The 18,342-nt window shown below is 29.0% G+C and overlaps 1 protein-coding gene across 1 annotated transcript; it reads left to right on the forward strand.

The window, feature by feature from the left end:
- Positions 1-1,173: 1,173 nt before the first annotated feature.
- Positions 1,174-18,272, forward strand: LOC113548051 (transcriptional repressor scratch 1-like). Its single transcript, XM_026948705.1, has 5 exons — positions 1,174-1,563; positions 13,434-13,594; positions 14,652-14,846; positions 17,175-17,301; positions 17,807-18,272. Exons 2-5 carry the CDS (start codon positions 13,436-13,438, stop codon positions 18,013-18,015), a joined length of 690 nt encoding a protein of 229 aa, XP_026804506.1. The 5' UTR covers positions 1,174-1,563; positions 13,434-13,435; the 3' UTR covers positions 18,016-18,272.
- The last annotated feature ends 70 nt before the right edge of the window (positions 18,273-18,342 follow it).

Consider the following 18,342-nt stretch of genomic DNA (forward strand, 5'->3'; position numbering starts at 1 on the left):
TATTTGTATTATTATGCCCTAGCCCTTATTAGTACCCGGAACAGTTTACATATTTCTAATAAAACGTAAAATTGTATTAATTCAAAAGTAAATAACAAATAAAAATAATATATTACCGACTTACCATATAATTTATATCATTATAATAATTAAATATTAATGACATAGAAAATGTAATGTTTTCGTAAAAAAAGTTAAATCACTCTACCATAATATCAATAGTAAAATAAATTTATATTATCAATCACCATATCGTGAAATATATTTAGTGATGTAGTATCCACTTAGAATCGATTTTTGTATAGAATGATATTGATACATCAATATATCATTGAATTCAAATTTAACACCATTACAATGACTCACTCAACACCTTTTGTACAGCAAAGCATTACCCACTTGCCTGAGCAACTTTTTTACTTTAATAACAATTAATTAAGATTCTAATCCTTACAATCATAAGTATACTTATAAGGCTATATTTTTTTTTTTAATTATTGACATTTCTTTTTACTTTATAAACAGTTTCATATCATACCTTCTATATTTCAAATGAAAATCCCCTTTCCTACTGTAAATACTGAATAGTACACTATATAATTATTAGTTTTTTTAAAGTGTTAATGCTGATGTATCTAATTCAAAATTTGAACGAGTCTACTAATTTCTCAGTTACAAAAATATGCATACCTACTAAGAATTATAACCCTTTAAAATAATAATTATTGATACATTAATATAAATTGCTAAAATTTTTAAATCACTATACCACACAACCGCACATCTTAAACTTGTTATCATGAACTCGCTATTATTTTCGGAACAAAAAATTAAAAACTACCAGGTAAAAAATTTGAAAATAAATAGGTACATTTAAAAATTCTACAAATCAGATTTTAATCGTGGAAGAAAAAGGGAGTGACCATGGTTGATGAATCATCCTGTATAGTAATCGTAAACCGTTGCCGAGTCCCGACGACCACTTGCCGGGATCGCCGCGCCGCACGTGTTGCTGACGCTGGCACGCGTTGCCGTCGGTGGTGCAGTCTCGAGTCCACAAGTCGCCGATATTTATTTTTAAACGCTGACCACCGGCCCCCGCCTCGTCGACAGTCATACGCAGGCCGCGCGTATAAATACTGAAATGACTGCGACGAGTACGACGTCGCCTCTGTCGGTGTGTACCGCGGGTGTTTACGGTGCGCGCGCGCGTATGTGTGTGGCGCGCGCGTGTTCGCTAACCGCAGTTGTTCAACACAACGCTTTGTCGTCTATCGACGGGCCCACTGCGAAACGCGCCCCGCACGCGACTACCAAGCGACGGAACGCGACGACGCACCGGTCCGCGGCACCACTGCCGCCTCCGACCGAAAATATCATTTGATATTATCAATAATAATATTAGTATAATATTTCGCCGGTCCCGCGTGACAACGATGCGGTCGCGTCTGGCAGAGCTGCAGCAGCAGTGAGCTTTTCCAGCGGCCGTCTTTTCCGAGTACGAACTACGAAGTGAGCGAGCCATCGACCGATACTCTGCCAAAACCCGACACAAACCAACCGGTAAGACTGCAGTTTTTCTAATATTTTTATTGTAACATCACGATGTATCATTGCGGTCGATTCGATAAGAAAATATATTAATAGTATGACCAAAGAATAGATTAAATGTAATCTATTCCTTGGTAGGGGTCGTATATCTTATACAATATTATGGTCTACCCGAACACGTGCATATCCAACATCGATCTTCACTCTACAGAGTGATTCTTAAATTTCAAAATTTTGACGATTACAAGGATTTCTACGACGTTTATACTGTTCATGATAAAAAGAATCACCCTCGCTGTATCTCCTAATTCAATTAGTTGTCGATTCAGTCTGGTGGTTTCCCGTTTTCTTAAACATGTACAAATAAATATTATTGAACATTTATCAACGGTTATACGTAGTAGAAAAAATAATGTAGAAAGGCTATCTACTTATTGACTCAGTGTTCAAATTGATAGACTTCGGGCCTCCGGCGCTTGAGTTGTGTAGAAAATAATGATACGATTACGGTATATTGTATTTTGTGTTTATAGGATTCCTATGTTCCGAGGATTCCATGTGAATTTTCCAGAAAATGTATAAGTATTATTTGTAAACAATTTTCTTTTGTCAATCACGCCGCCGCTTAAATATTATATTTTCGATTATGTTGTTAAGTTGAAAGTTGAAATTAAACGTAGGTAGATACTGATAGCCACACATTTAGTATTTATTAGTACATACTAGGTTTTTACTCCAACACCGTGTCATTGGTATATATATATGTCATTGGTGTATAAATATGTCCAAAATAATTGTCAACATGTACATATAAAATACGTTTGAGTGTATTTTATACGTCCCAAAACCTCAACGATTTGATGTTCGGATTTCAAAGAACGAGTCTGCTGCAGATTCAAAAAATCGATTTGTTCAATCATTTTCAGACTCGCACGCACTGATTCCACATTGACCATTGAACTATGCATTATACATTTATACCAACAGTCAAGGACACGACGACGGGGGTTAACATGAAAGATCAGAATCAGATGTGGGTATAGTTTCAGTACAATTGGGAGTCGCGATGATTTTATGTTTATCTGTTAGGAGTGACAACCTCGATTTCATCGGTGGTGTGGGTTACGTGGTGTCACTTGTATAGTTACATTACTTGGCCCAGTAGCGTATATAGGAATTAATTTCGGGGGGGGGGGTAAGGGGTTATATCATATTATGTTAATTTTCGAGGCAGGTTCGTAAAGTGTGCAATGTGTGCCGTACCAACAATACATTTTGGGGGATTTGAACCCCTAAATCCCCTCCTATATATGCCACTGAGCCACTGACTTGGCTTATCCATCTCCGTCGGACCAATATTCATATAAATATATAATCATCTGTAGCTATAAGAAAAGTAATGCAAAGTTGAAAGTATAGGTATATTATTTAAAATGTGATAAATTATACTTACGTACCAATCTGTAGCAATTTGGACATTATCACTTGGAATGGATCAGAATTAGTGCAGAAAATTTCAAACCTATCGTTTTTTGCCGACAATGTTTCAAAATGTGAGCAACTTTTAAAAAATTGCCACGAGAGAAAAGAATTGTTGTTTCAGACCACCCCTATTGGTACCCGATAAACTTCTATTTCCCTATACGTTTATGTATAAATAATTTATTGCAAGACGTTACCGATTATTTCAAATTATGAAAATCGTATTTCAAAGAAAAATATTGTACATGTTGTGAATTACGATTGAGAAATCGAAAACGACTAAACGTCCCGTGGGCTGTGACTAAGATTACGGTTTATATTATATAATAATATATACTATTATTATATGACGTGTGTGTTTTTGCGTTTAATACAAAATAATTCGGAAGACAAATTTTAATTATACTCGGTCGTGGACTCACGGCAAGGCCATAACTGGGGGAGGGTCCAGGGGTCTAGACCCCCCCCTCCGAAATTTTTTTCAGTTACGGCCTTGACTCACGGTATTTATAATTGTACCTAGTACCTACTGTTGCTGGCCTTCCGATTAGATGTATGTCGCATCTTTCTGCTTTCAGATAGACAAGCGAAAGTCATCCCAATTATTACCTATAATCTATAAACCTCGTATTTAAAAGTATACGCTTGATTAATATACGCATCATTGGTAGAAGAATATATTTTTTAATCGACTAGTTATTCATTAGTTTCTTTTTTTTTATATACATTTAATATGTATGCAAACCGTGATTAGAATATTATTAACGGGTTTGTTTATTTTGTTAGTAATAATTGTATAAAGTCGTGTACATAGTTCGCCACTACCGACCGGAGGTATTTAGTATTTACGTTGGTATATATTAATATTGCTTTCAGTGATTTAGTGATTAGTTACGGCCGTTACGGGGACAATGTAAAAAGCGAATAATTGAAAGTCATTAACGAAAAGTATATCAATTATCTCCGTAACTTTATGCACGCACTAATCGTTTTTTTTTTTAAATATTTTGTTTGTCATTAAAAGTTGAAGTTTGTTTCGTAAACACGAAAAAAACTGTATTACTAAATTACTGACCAAAATAAAATAGCGAACATTCAATAATTTATCATTTCTTGTCCAACTAAAAGCATATTGAATAATAATATTTTAATAAAATTTAATATTATAAAACTAGAATTTTCTCACTTCTTGCTATGTATATATTCTTCAGTTATAACTAAATTCGACGAGTACTTTGACCTTATACATAATGATTTTGTAATATAGTATTGTAATTTCAAATAACACTCGTTTTAATTGAGGAATGAACGCACCAACTATAAAACAAAAAATATGGTGATAATAATAACTGACAATTATGTGAGAGTAATAATAATATACATACCTTGGTTTACCTACGCTTAGGTATTATATATATTTATTATAAACAGCAGCAAAAGTAAAATAAAATTGTTTTAATGTTTGAATTATTCATTATTATTAATATTGTTATATTATTAAATTATTTTTTAAGCAATTATAGAGCACATACGAAATTGCATTTTGTATAAATTATTTAAGGTTTTGACTTTTTATAAAATATTAACATATAGTTCAGTCAATGTCGCATTTTTTTCTTAACATAAATTAGTTTTAGATTCTACTTGTCAAAGAGAGCTGTCAATGAATGATTTATAAAAAATATATCATCTAATTACTGACTTTAGTTCATGGTTGCCATCTCCTAACACTGAATACAAAATAATACTTTTAAATTTGAACTACACGATTATGTAATAACAATAATCATGATAGAAGCTTATTATTGAAATATTTTTGAATTTAAATACTAAAAAAGTAGGAAGTTTAGATCAATTTTCTGCTGTCGAGTTCAGGTATACCTTCCCATTGTGAGTAAGTCATTGTAATGGATTTGTTCAATTTGAATTTAATGATAACTATTGCATAAAAAAAATTATTCTATGCGGAGACCTAAATTTTATTATGTATTTATATTGTTATCATAGTATTTTATTTGTTATATTATTATAGTTAACCGTTATAAAGTAGATATAGAATTGATTTTTGCATAAAAAGTTGAATTTACATTCATAATTAATATTTAATTATTATTAATAAAAAATAAAGATAAAATAAAAACTTATAGGAATTATTAAATTTATTGAATTTTCAAGTCTTCTTATAAAAATTTAATACATTTTTAAGCACAAAATTGATTGTACTTTGTCGTGATTTTGACGAATTGTTTTAAGATTTAATCTTTAAATACTTATGAAAAACGATGCCTATGTGGCTATGTATTTTTTATGTTAAAAAATTTAAGTGGGATTTTATATTAAATTTCTTGTTTATGATTTTTCACGGTCTAAATTATTTTATCTGAACTTTCAAAAAAAAAAAAAAAAAATTGTTTGATGCAAATTGTAAATTTACCCATGATTATCTAATTTTATTAAAATTTAAATTCCGACAAATGAAAAAATATTTTTGAGATCGCGCTCAATTTTTTTTTTACTATTGTATGAATAACATATTTGGAATCTTTCATTACATTTTCGAACATAATATAAGGTTACATAATAATTAATTTTTTTTTTTTACTTTAAATAATATTCAAAATTTGGTGATTTTCATGAATTTTAAACGTTTATAGAAAATATATAGGTCTGCTCCCATTTCGCCGCGGTATGATTTCGTTGACTTTATTTTTCGAGTAACTTAATATATCTACGCCATTATTAAGTACATTTTCATAAATAAAAATATCGATAATTGCATAATAAAAATAATCTTTTATAAAATAAAAAGTTTTTTAGCTTTAGTTAAAATTATTCATTGTGTTTAATATTAAACAACTAACATTGTCTAAATAATCAATCCATTTTGTATGTAGAGGGTCGCTTGTCACTCTTTCCTTAAGACAGTAAATTCTTTGATCGAGCTTAGTGTGTTTATTGTACATTTTTTAAACTTGTTTTCCACATTGGAAAAATTTCATGTTATCTTCAATTTTCAGAAATAGTAAAGTATTAAGTCTAATTTCTATTAAATAATAAATAATATGTAGAATAATTATTTTATATCATAGCCTTGTAGGTAGGTACTGGCAGGGGCAGATAGGGCTATTTTATATTACCGGGAATTGAATTCAAGGGCTCAGAATGGAACGCAATTGGTAAACTGCCTAAAAAACGTACTATAGTCTTTATACAATGTCGTATATTATTAAAGTAAACGCAAAAGTATTTATTTAATTTTTAATTATAAACCACAAATACCAATAAAATAAACTGTTTCCAAATTGTATATAGTTCGATATTATTATTATATTATTAATAAGTAATAACATTTAAAACATAAAATACCGTGTTGAGACAGGGGACCCCATAATTTGGTACGGACAGGGGCCCACCGGGAAAATCCCGATTTCCCGACAGGCCTGTCCGCCCCTGGATACTGGGTAATTAAATTAATCAATGTTAAAGTCGCGACTCATGAGTCACGGCGACATATTGAAGAATGATTCAACAAGCATATTATACTCACTAGCTTACTACCATTTTATCCATTACTAATGTAAACATAAAAATTCTTATTTTTGAGTACACCTATACTTTATATTACCCACTTAAAGGTTATATTTTCAAATACATTTTTTATATAAATTTGTCTTGTGGTGGTAAACAAACTCATTTTACTAAATGAAGACGTTCAATTTTTTCTGTTAATTATTATGCATAATATCTTTTATTTTTTAAAAGTATCAATGCAATTTAAATAAAAATTCTAATAAATAGTTTTTTTAATTACTGTACATTAAAAGGTATACTATGTTTACTAAGAATACAGTAAAAAATACGGTTCCGAAATCTAAAAAACCAGAATTTGAATAAAATGCATATTTAAGAGGCTATTCTGGACTTTAGTAACGAAATTCGACAGTAAAAACATACTTTTGTACTTCCCATTTTCCCTAGCTCTCGTTTATTAGTCGTTGAAACATGATTTATACACCAAAATAAACTTGAAAAGTTCTACTAGACAACTACGTTCCAGATTTTCGAATTTGTTGTATTCGTTTCATTTTTATTAGAACTGCCTCTTAAAGGAAAAATGAATATGTGCACTGAATAGTGAACATGTTTGCAACTGGATCACCCTGTTTAAACCTGCAACATTTATAATAATATCATGTACTCATGTCCTTTAAAACCAAATGTGTATTACTGTATTATATATATACCTACATGGAAGTATATAGTATAGCAGTAATATATATTTATACTATAGCTGGATAACCACCGGTTGGCGGGGGAGCTAAGTAGAAAAGTCCACGCGGTTGTTATATGTATAATATATATATGTGTGTATTATTATTGTTAACGGATGCGCGTGCGTGTTTCTCTCTAAAAATAATCTGCACGCTACTGTGTTCATCTGTAGTGTGTGCGTTCGGAGTCTGCAAGGCAACGCGTGTATATTATTATGTAATAATATATTATTTTTATTCATACTTAAGTATCTAAATATTTTTTTTTATCTAATTATCATCGAAACACGTTAAGAAAATAGTGCAATATTGCAATAGTGCCTATTTATAAGAACTATTAATTCAATAATAAAATTAATAAATTAATATGATATTCCTACATACTTTCAAATTTTTAAAATTGGCCATTTAAACTATGAAATTAAAAGAAATATTTCAAATAAAGAAAGAATATATAATAATAATATATATAAAATATTATAGTAGTAAGTTGCTAAAACTAAAAAGTGTACAAATTGATACTTATGCAACAGTTTGGTTTTAACACAAGTTAAGTTCCCCTCTTCCACACACACCTTGAAATGTTTTCTAAAAATATATATATTTTACATAGATATGTAAGATCAATTTGTATATAGGCACTATATATATTATAATATATTATATTATTATATATATATTTATTTATAAATACTAAATATTACATCTAATGAATCACATATATACTTACATAATTTATTTTGTAATATTAGATAAAGGTTTACAGTAATCAGATTTAATTAATTTACTTGTATGACACCCACTTATGTTTTTGTTCTGTATAATAAGCCCGATATTATATAGTATAAGAAACTAATATTAAAGTGCCTTCTTTTGTATTAATTTATAAAAAATAAAAGTCTTGGATACCATTGGAATATCATTTTGGTGGTTCAAAGATCCAGCTTATTACTATATATGTATTAGATATAATAATCGTTCATAGTACTTGTTTACAAATAATTTTCATTGACAAATTTTAATTTAGTGGATGAAATTTTCTTATCTAGTTTATAATTTATAAACTTTCCAAAAATGTTGGTATTCTTTAAAACTTATTAAGAAGACGTATCAACCCAAAAAAATATGCAGTAAAAACGCGCTTTTATACTTCAAATAATACGGCTAATTGAAGGGTTAGCCGTATAAGGGTTATACGTGAAATACACCTATTATGAAAATGGTAAAGAAAAATTTTATCTAGAATCATTTAGAGTCAGATTTTCGATAGTTTTTATTAATCAGATAATTAGAACAATAAAAAGTAAAAATACAAAATGCATTATACAATATTAGACGATTGAAAAAATATATCAAAAATTGGGCTTTATACGATTCTAAATTCTCTTCTACAATTTTTATCTTAGAACTTTTACTGTATAAATCCTCAGTAAGCCGTATTTTTTTAACTACGAAACCATGTTTTACGGTAAAAAAAAGTATAATTACGTTCGGACGTCATGTGTTGCGCTCATCATCAGCGACAGCTTTCTTAACTCTTGTGAAATATTAATATTATATTTAGATTACTGTTCTCTATAGATAAATTAAATACCATAGATTTATCGTTAAATTATATTATAAATTAAATAAAAGAAAGCGAAATACGACAATGCAGTAGCCAGTAAGACCCAGGTATACACGTGTGCTCTCTCCCCTCAATATTTTTTTTTAAGATTGTAATTTATTGCATAGAATTTTTTTTTAATTATTATTATATTAACCAATTAATCCAAAAACAAAAAAATTTTAGATAAATAATTTGTAACTTCTGTTTTATCTTTAAATCTTTGGTATCTCAAATCAGAATTCATAAATGTAAAACAATATAATAATAAGCATGAACTAAAATAAGAAATACAAGTAAACATTTCTATAGGACTATAAAGTAATATTTTGTTCTGTTTTTAATTATTTAAATTAGTTTATTTGTTTTATTATAGGTAATCTTATTTGTTTTTAGCGAAATAATATTCCATTTGTATTTGTTCATGTATGGCTAATTTCTATCATTATATTATATTATATATTATGCTTGATAAAAGTTTAAAGTTATAATTTTATCAAAAATATTATTAAAAAAAAAATATTATTTATGTTTACAATATTATGTTAATTTATTGTTTCTATGCTAAGTATATATTATTGTTGTTAACAGTGTTGCCTGGCAAAAATAGTATACATGTGATTACTATATATGAATATGGAGATTATTATGAAGTAATAGGTGATAAATAGATGTTTTTGCATAAGTAAAATAAGTATTAAAAATGAATAAGTGGGGCTCCTTTTTCCCAAATAAAATAAAATAAAATTATCTGACTACGGTCACACAGATCCCGTTTAAGAATGTAGTCAGTTGTGATACAGCTACATAGTATATTATGCTGTTGTCAGAAAAAACGACAATTTATTAACATCTGTGCGTGTGTGACACACGGCAACGTGTGTCGTTATTATTCTTGACTTTTCGCCGATTTCCGGGTTAATCCCCCACCCACTGCACAACGCACCCAAAGGTATATTAATATATACTAAGTTAAGTTATGTACGTTTATAGTTTTTGTCCGATCTTCAGCAACTATGAGTCTGCGACATCAAGGCCGTAACTGGGGGAGGCTCCAGGGGTCCGAACTTCCCCGAAATTTTTTTTCAATTACGGCCTTGTGCGACTTTACCACACGCGTCGTCATGTATTTTCTCTTGTCAACCGCGCAGTTGGCCCCATACTGAGTAAATTTATATTATATTATTATATGTACGACGAACATAATCACTAATTAATGTTATAATAATATATACCCTCGTCGTTCATTAAATTTGAAAATTTATGAGATTATAGGGGTATGGTTAAAATGTAAAACTGTATGTATGATGGGGCTTGCGAGGTGGAGCCCCTAAGTGCACTTCTTGAAAAGGTCAGCTCCCATTTTTCCGCCATATAATTTCGCCGAATTTATTTTTCGAGTAACTTAACATATAACGTATAAGTTACAAATTATATACTAATTAATTATATTTATGTATTATGTATTTATATATACAATTAATTATTAATTATTTTTTTATAGTATTATTTTTATCAAGTATTCAAGTGCAATATATATTGCTGACTGCTATACATTTATAATATTAGTTATTCAATTCTGGAATTTGTTTACTTGGTATTATATTGAACTGAGAATTTACTGAAATTTATCAATTTTTTTACCGTAATATTGTATATCATATGCTTTTACTTTAAGTATTGTTTTTCTGGATTTTATTTTGTTATTGAATTGCATTTTGAAACGAATTTAGTATAATATTATATATTATTATGCAACGTAAATTATAATACAAACGACAACGACCACGGTTCCGCGTGCAAGTCAACGATTGTTATAAAAATAAATCACGTATAAATTCGAATACGGATGAGATCCAGAGCGGTAGGGAGGAAAATGTCACCTGCGGCGGCGCCGAGCCATGTGTCCTCCGAAGATTGAGTATATATACGTATTACACATACAGTATATTTATATATACTCCAAGTATAATATATATATATATCAATGTTCCATGTGTGACGACCGTATAATAATATTATATATTCAGCGACATAGCGCATTGCAAAGTATACAGAGTGATCCTACGTAGGTGAAGTTACCCCTACCTTAACCTTACATAACTATTATGGCTGAAAAGAAGTTAAAAAAAACGGAGAATTGGCTTCTAGTAAATCGTTGGTTTCGAATACATCTCATAGTTAAGATAGCGATTTCTGTATTCGTGCGAATGTTTGGGAATTATTATTATAAACGAGTATCGAGTACATATACGAAAAAAAATTCTGTGAGCAACAGTATACTGATAATTTGAATTTCAAACGCTTGTAAAAAAAAAAAATATTTGAGATTTATGCTCTTTAAATAGTAAATATTTATTTGAGGAGGACTACCATTTTTCATTAATTTAATAATATATTTCTATCAGCAAAACGACTTGTTGGTTCGTATTTCCGCTACTAGTTAGTGATAAATGTAAGAGATCCTTCTGTGTATATTATATTACATATTAAACATTAAACCAGCGACTATATATGTAGCACGTCGGTAAGGCTGCGGCGTTGATGCATCACGATGAAGTATTTGCGGACGGTATATAATATCACAAGTTTCCTCCGATAAGGTCAACGATTTGGAAACCAATCGGTTTTTTATTTTAGTCTACTTAGATAGGTAGTTGGCCTGCCAAGCTATAAAAGACACCTGGAACATTTTTTTTCAAGGGGTGCCCCATACCTGCATAATCTGTTTTTAAACTGAGTTCTAAAAAAAAACTGCAGTGTATATCTCCATTGTCATTACTCTTGTCTTATCTAAACTTGAGATATTTTGTGAATAAAAACTGTATGTTCTATAACACAGTCTATTTAACTGTAAATGTAAATTTTTATGGATAATTTAACACTGAAATATCTGAAATACTTATTTCTATATGTAGTTTTATAATTTTAACTTAACTTAAAATTACAATTTTAATTAATAATTATTTTTTTTTAACAAATTTTATAAGTTATTAATCACGGATATCCAATATATATACGTGGCGGTGACGCATGTTAAACTTTTAAGAGCAGGGATGAAAAACGTTTTTAATTTTTCTTTTTGAGTTATTGTTTATTAATTTAAAAAATTTAGTTTTTGTTTTTACGTTTTCAAAAAAGTTATGTATTCGATCTTTGCAGTTCATGAATGTGTACCACAGGAATGTTGTTGTGGAGAAAACACGATGGTGAGGAAGTCTAAATGCCAAGCAAAATGTCGATTGCGTTTTTCTCAGTAGATATTTATATTTAAAGGCGGGATTTCCCTGTGCGAGGATTTTTCATGAAAGGGTTATCGGTATTGCTGAATTGGATGGAATAGAACACGGTGCCGGTCCGACCACCTGCCATACAAACCATGTATGGTGTGTTCGTGTCACTAAACATAGGACTGGTCGATTATAAGATAATAATAAATACCTACTATAATAATATGTCTATTGTATATTGTATATAAATATTTATACACACTGATAGGAATTTATGGTTTGCAATTTTAGGGGCCTTTCTAAATTGTCCACTTAGAGTACTTAATACTTAATATTTTAAGCGAGTGCTTAAATTTGGCCCTGCGTATTGTATTCCTGTCAAGTGTCAATTTTTGGTAATTTGAAATATTATATTATTTTTTATTGATATTGCTTATATCTTTTTTGATTTTTCAATATCATACACTGTTGTTTTTGTTATTATCGATCATAACTTTCATAATAATATATGATAAAACGTCGTTGGCGTCCCGACCATTTAAAAATACATGTTTTTGTAAAATTATTTATATTATATTATACAGAACACGGGTACAACTAAATACAGATAACACGATATCTATTATTGTCATTATTGTTTCCGAGTACTTTTGCACGGTGAATGAGGAGACGCCGTCAACAGAAATATCAATATATCCTAATTTTATTATTTCCAACTTACAATCTGTCAGCAGAGTCGCACTCCGTAGTGAATTTAAAATGCATCTGCGTCCAGCAACACGTGTTCGTTTTATAAAATATTAATAAATAATAAATATTGTATTATTACACAGTAAAGATGAAAAATAACCGCCGCGCGTAAATGTTATTATAATTTACAATATTATATTAAAATGTCTTATTATTTTTAATTTTTGATAAAGTGATTAATAAAGATAATAATGCCTTACACAATATTATCGTGTAACATCAAGTGTAGGACTTTTCATGATAAATTATCATGGGACTTTTGTAGCGGTATAATATTCATTAATCACCAATAATATAATCTGCACTCAGCTTGCAGTGCAGAGTTCTTTCACAGTCGTCGTGCTACTCGTTCAATTCCGATCGCCACTAGTTGCTGCTGATCGCTGTTAAAACATATTTGTTATTATTATTATCTATCGCATTCGTCGTGTTGATTTGTCGCGTAGTGATTTTATAATATTTTAATCAGTAATCACACCGCAATAATAATGTTATACGCGGTCAGCTAATGAAAAAGAACACTTGCCTTTTTTTCCCCCACAGAAATGCTACACTCCTACGAACATATCGTCGACGCTCAACAGTCGTCGGTCGGAGACGAGTTGTACAATCTGACGCAATTGGCCGAAGTCAGTATCGTCTACTTCAGACAACACACGGCTACGATCATCGACGGTCCGAATGCCTACGAAAAGGACATCAAGGTAAGCCAAGCACGTCGTTATACGTGTATGTCATCTCTAAAAAGCTTCACTATCGCATGCCATTTGACTCGTGACCTAACATCGTATTACTGGTCTTAGATTCGTAGAGTAATAATTATATTATTTATTTTATATGATTACTTTAGTCGTCCAACGGTCTAATCGTCGTCTAAATATTTATACGATTTTTAAAAAACATTTCAAAATGGTCAATTTGTAGATTTAATTTTTTCTAACTTAGTATGCTGGTATAAAGCTATAAATCTAAATGAATATTTTTGAACAATTTTTAATTCAACAACGTATACTTTGTTTTGAAATATATATATAAAACAACACGCTGATAAACAATTATTAATTTTAACCAAGACATTTAATTATATTAGAATAAAGTTAAAGTAACATTTTTTAGTAGACTTAGTTTTGATAGAAGACAACAACAATTCCGCCTTTTAAATTTGATTTTTTGTATAGCTTATTATGCGTGTTAGTAATTTTCCAATAGTATTGATTTTAGTGGGCATTACATAAAAATAGGTACCTGCTAGCTGCTAGTGCATAAAATAATCAAAATAATTATGATAAATAAAATTATAACATAAAATAGTACATACTGTAGGCGTAAATAGGATTAAATTCACATTTGTTGATATTTGATTGGCTTATAATTTAGATGCTTTGATTAATTATACAGCAACTTTTTATTTTTAAATCATCTTTTTAAAATTTGTTAATATAGCATTATAGCCTATTTGAAATTATTTTATATGTTACCATTAACATATTTAAATTTTTAATACAGACAAGTTTTTTTTTAAATTTAATAATCATGTTGAGTTTAAAGTTTTAAACTAAGTTAATACACTTTTGGAAGAAATGTTAGCTGTATTCTGTTGTAGAATATCAAATAAATAAACTTTAAGTTGCCGTTTAGAAAATTTAAAAATTTGATTGTACTATAACTTGAGAGATTCAGAAATTGAACATTTTTTAGCACACATGATTTTAATTTTCCAAATAAGTTTTTACCATTATATTCGGTCTTATGTAATTATAGAAAAACGATGTTGACGACAACAACCATAATACAATAACTGCAGAGCAAACGACGAAAAAGACAACCAACAACAAGGAACGTCAGTGTCCGGATTGTGGAAAATGTTACAGCACGTCTAGTAACTTGGCCCGACACCGACAGACGCACAGGTCGCTGGCTGATATCAAAGCCAGACATTGTCCCCACTGCGACAAGGTGAGATCATAATAATAATAATATATCATATCATAAATCGTTATAATAATGCCTGGGAGTTATATATTTGCATGATTTTTTGTGGGCTATTAGATTTATTGATAGGTTAGCTAGAAATTACGAAAATATATTAAGTTTATAGTGCGTTTATATTTTGTAAACTTTAAGATTATGCTTCACAAATCTCTTTATAAAATAAGCAATACCTATATAATAATTAGGGTCGAACCTAACCTCCCGATGATTAACGGGGCCTAAAATGTCTAAAATATCAATACTGCGCGTCATTTGCATATTCAGGGTGATTCTTTTATCATTAAACACTTATTATATCAAAAAGTATTAATTTTTTTCAAAATTTTTAGTTTCGTGCTTTTCTATAACTAAATATACCATTTTTATTTTTTTTCATCTTTATATTTAAAATGTACTAAATTAATAGTGCTATTTTTTCTATGAATTTTAACGTTAAAATTATTATTTTTTATTTAACCATGACTTATAGTTACTCAAAGTTGGGTGGTTGAGGTTTCTAGGTGTATTTCCTACAGATTATTACGGTTGTGTGGCATTGGTAACTATAGGTACAAACGAGTTTATTACATATGAGATATGAAACAAAAAGTATTATAAAATCCGAAAACCGCAACAAACTTTAAAAAACTATATCTAAAAATAATAATTTGAAAGTTAAAATTCATAGAAAAAATAGCCCTATTAATTTATTACATTTTAAATATAGGTTGCCATTTGAAAATAAAAAGTTGATAATGGTTTACCTATTAAATAAAAGGGTAAAAAAAATCAAAAATTTCATACAGTTTGATAAAAGCATGAAACAAAATATTTTGAAAAAAAAAATTGAAAAAGTCAATACCTACTTGAAAAAATAATAAGTGTTTAATAATAAAAGAATTACCCTGTATAGCTCCCCAAATTTGAAACTCAAATGGTAATTACATTTTTTTTTTGCTCATCAACTTGATTTTTTTTATTGTATCTATAAAGCGGAGCCTTTTCAATTGTGGCAAGAGCGCGGGGCCTTGCTCGCTCTGCCCTAAGTACGGCCTTGATAATAATAGTATTAGGACGCATTGCCGGGGTAATACATGTGTAAACGATATTAGAAATACTCAAATACCTATAGGCAATGGTGAATATTAAATTTATTAACTATGTTGCACAACATATATATTTCAGTACCTATCCCACTCATTCCTTTCTTAAGGACGCATCATTATACCCCTTTCACCACCAAGTCATTGCCTCATGATACATTTATTAAAGTAATAAATTATTTACTGTTTATGAATTATTTTTTATTATTATATTAATTGCACATTATGAAATTATAAAAATGGTCTATAGGTATCCAAATAAGATAATGTTCAGTTATATTTTTTAATATTTATTATCACTAATCAGATCAGAATTATATAAAACAATGTTGCAAAGGTATTTTAAAATGTAAAGCGTTTATTTTATTATTAATTTTCTATACGTAAATAAAATACAATTAATTTGAATAAGTATAGTATATTTTAGTTTTCCATTGTATATAATAAAAAAATACATTCATGAGAAATTAATTTTTCTTAAGAATTATTTCCTGAGGGGGGGTTGTCCCCGTTAGCGCGTTACTGTGTAAATATTATATATATATATATATATATATATTTTGTGTAATTATCTAAAAGGATTGTATTTAAGAACAATAGTTAGAGCTATTTATAATCTATTAAGTTATTTTAGAAATTATATATTATAAATGTACAATTATTGAAATTAGTTATTTATTTTATAATTTATGCAATTTTACGAGTATAACATTAAACATTTACTATTAAGTTATACGGCTAAAGGTTTGTGTAAATTTTTTTCGGTTTTTAGCTTCCAGATCCGCACAAAAAGATTTGTAGGTTTGGATGGGGTAGGGGAATAATAGTCGATGCAGAAGTTGGAAAATACTACAAAAAATACTTTGGGGGAGAGGGCATTAAGGGTAAATAGATTGACACTTTTTTTCTAAAAATCCAATCCATGATTAGGCACCTGCCATTTCATTAATTTGGACATTTCTTCTAGATATAATATATATATATTATTAAGTAATTTTGTTTTATATAAATATCTATAATGGTTTTCCTCTGCCAATATTTTTAATATAACCACTTACAGGATAGTTAGATACTAGTGAAAACCCTTTATAACTATGCTACAATCCTTACCTTTTAATTCATGTCTAACTTGTTATGTGATAATATATTATTAATTATTATAATGTCGCCACAGTTTGACATAATTTCTATTTTGTTTGCTTTTGTGTAGGTCTATGTATCAATACCAGCTTTTTCGATGCACATGCGAACACATAGTCAGTCATGCAAATGTGGCATTTGCGGTAAATGCTTCTCCAGGCCATGGCTGTTGCAAGGGCACATTCGCACCCACACGGGTAAGCATGATATCAATAATTCACTTATAATATAAAAATCATACTTAGTGAGGACGGGGGGGGGGAAGGAGGAGATAAATCATTTCCAAGAACAAAATTAAATTAAACTTATTTTAAAGCACACGCAAATGTTGCAATTTATCTAAAAATTTAATTTTATTCAATTAAATTTAACATGTTCATAAAGTATAGTTAGTTAGTATTAGAAGGTTGTAAAAGGAAACAATGAGATGTTTTGAATCAAATCTATCTCCTTCCTCATAATAAATTAATTCTTCTATGTATAAAATTTATACTATAGACTGATCGATACATTTAAACATAGACTTGACACTTATTAAACAATAATATTTGTGCTGTTTGTTTGGTAATAAAATTTATTTATAAATAAAACTGCAGTAAACTTTATATAAACCCATGATTGATCTTACAACTTTTTCTCTATAGAATTGACTCAACATGGTAATATAGTAAAAATATGTTTATTTCTTATTCAATTTTTTAGGTGAAAAGCCTTACGAGTGTGAAAAATGTCGTAAAGCATTTGCAGATAAGTCAAACTTGCGAGCTCATTTACAGACTCATTCTACAGAGAAACCACATGTATGTCAGAAATGCAAAAAGGCATTTGCACTGAAATCTTACTTGTACAAACATGAAGAATCAGCTTGTGGTAAAATTACATTGTTGAACAACAATAACAACAACGATTAGGAACCCCTTTTTTTTATTAGATTTAAAAATCAAAAGTTCTAAACAATTGTATTTTTTTTGTATATATTGATATGAGTTTTTCTTTACTATTTTTTTCTTCTTGAACTGTTTGAAAATAAACTATTACTTTTTAGTGACCACTTAACATTTGTGCTAGAAATGTATAATACATTTTTAACATTTTTATATTTAAGTACATTTTAAAATACTTGGACAGTTTTAACAAATATTACAACAATGAAAGTTTTCTTATTTTAAACACATTTAATTACAAAATAATAGTAATAATAAATAAATAATAAATAATACAAAAATAAGGAAAAAACA

Source organism: Rhopalosiphum maidis, chromosome 1 (assembly GCF_003676215.2).
Source record: "Rhopalosiphum maidis isolate BTI-1 chromosome 1, ASM367621v3, whole genome shotgun sequence".
Taxonomy (NCBI): Eukaryota; Metazoa; Arthropoda; class Insecta; order Hemiptera; family Aphididae; genus Rhopalosiphum; species Rhopalosiphum maidis.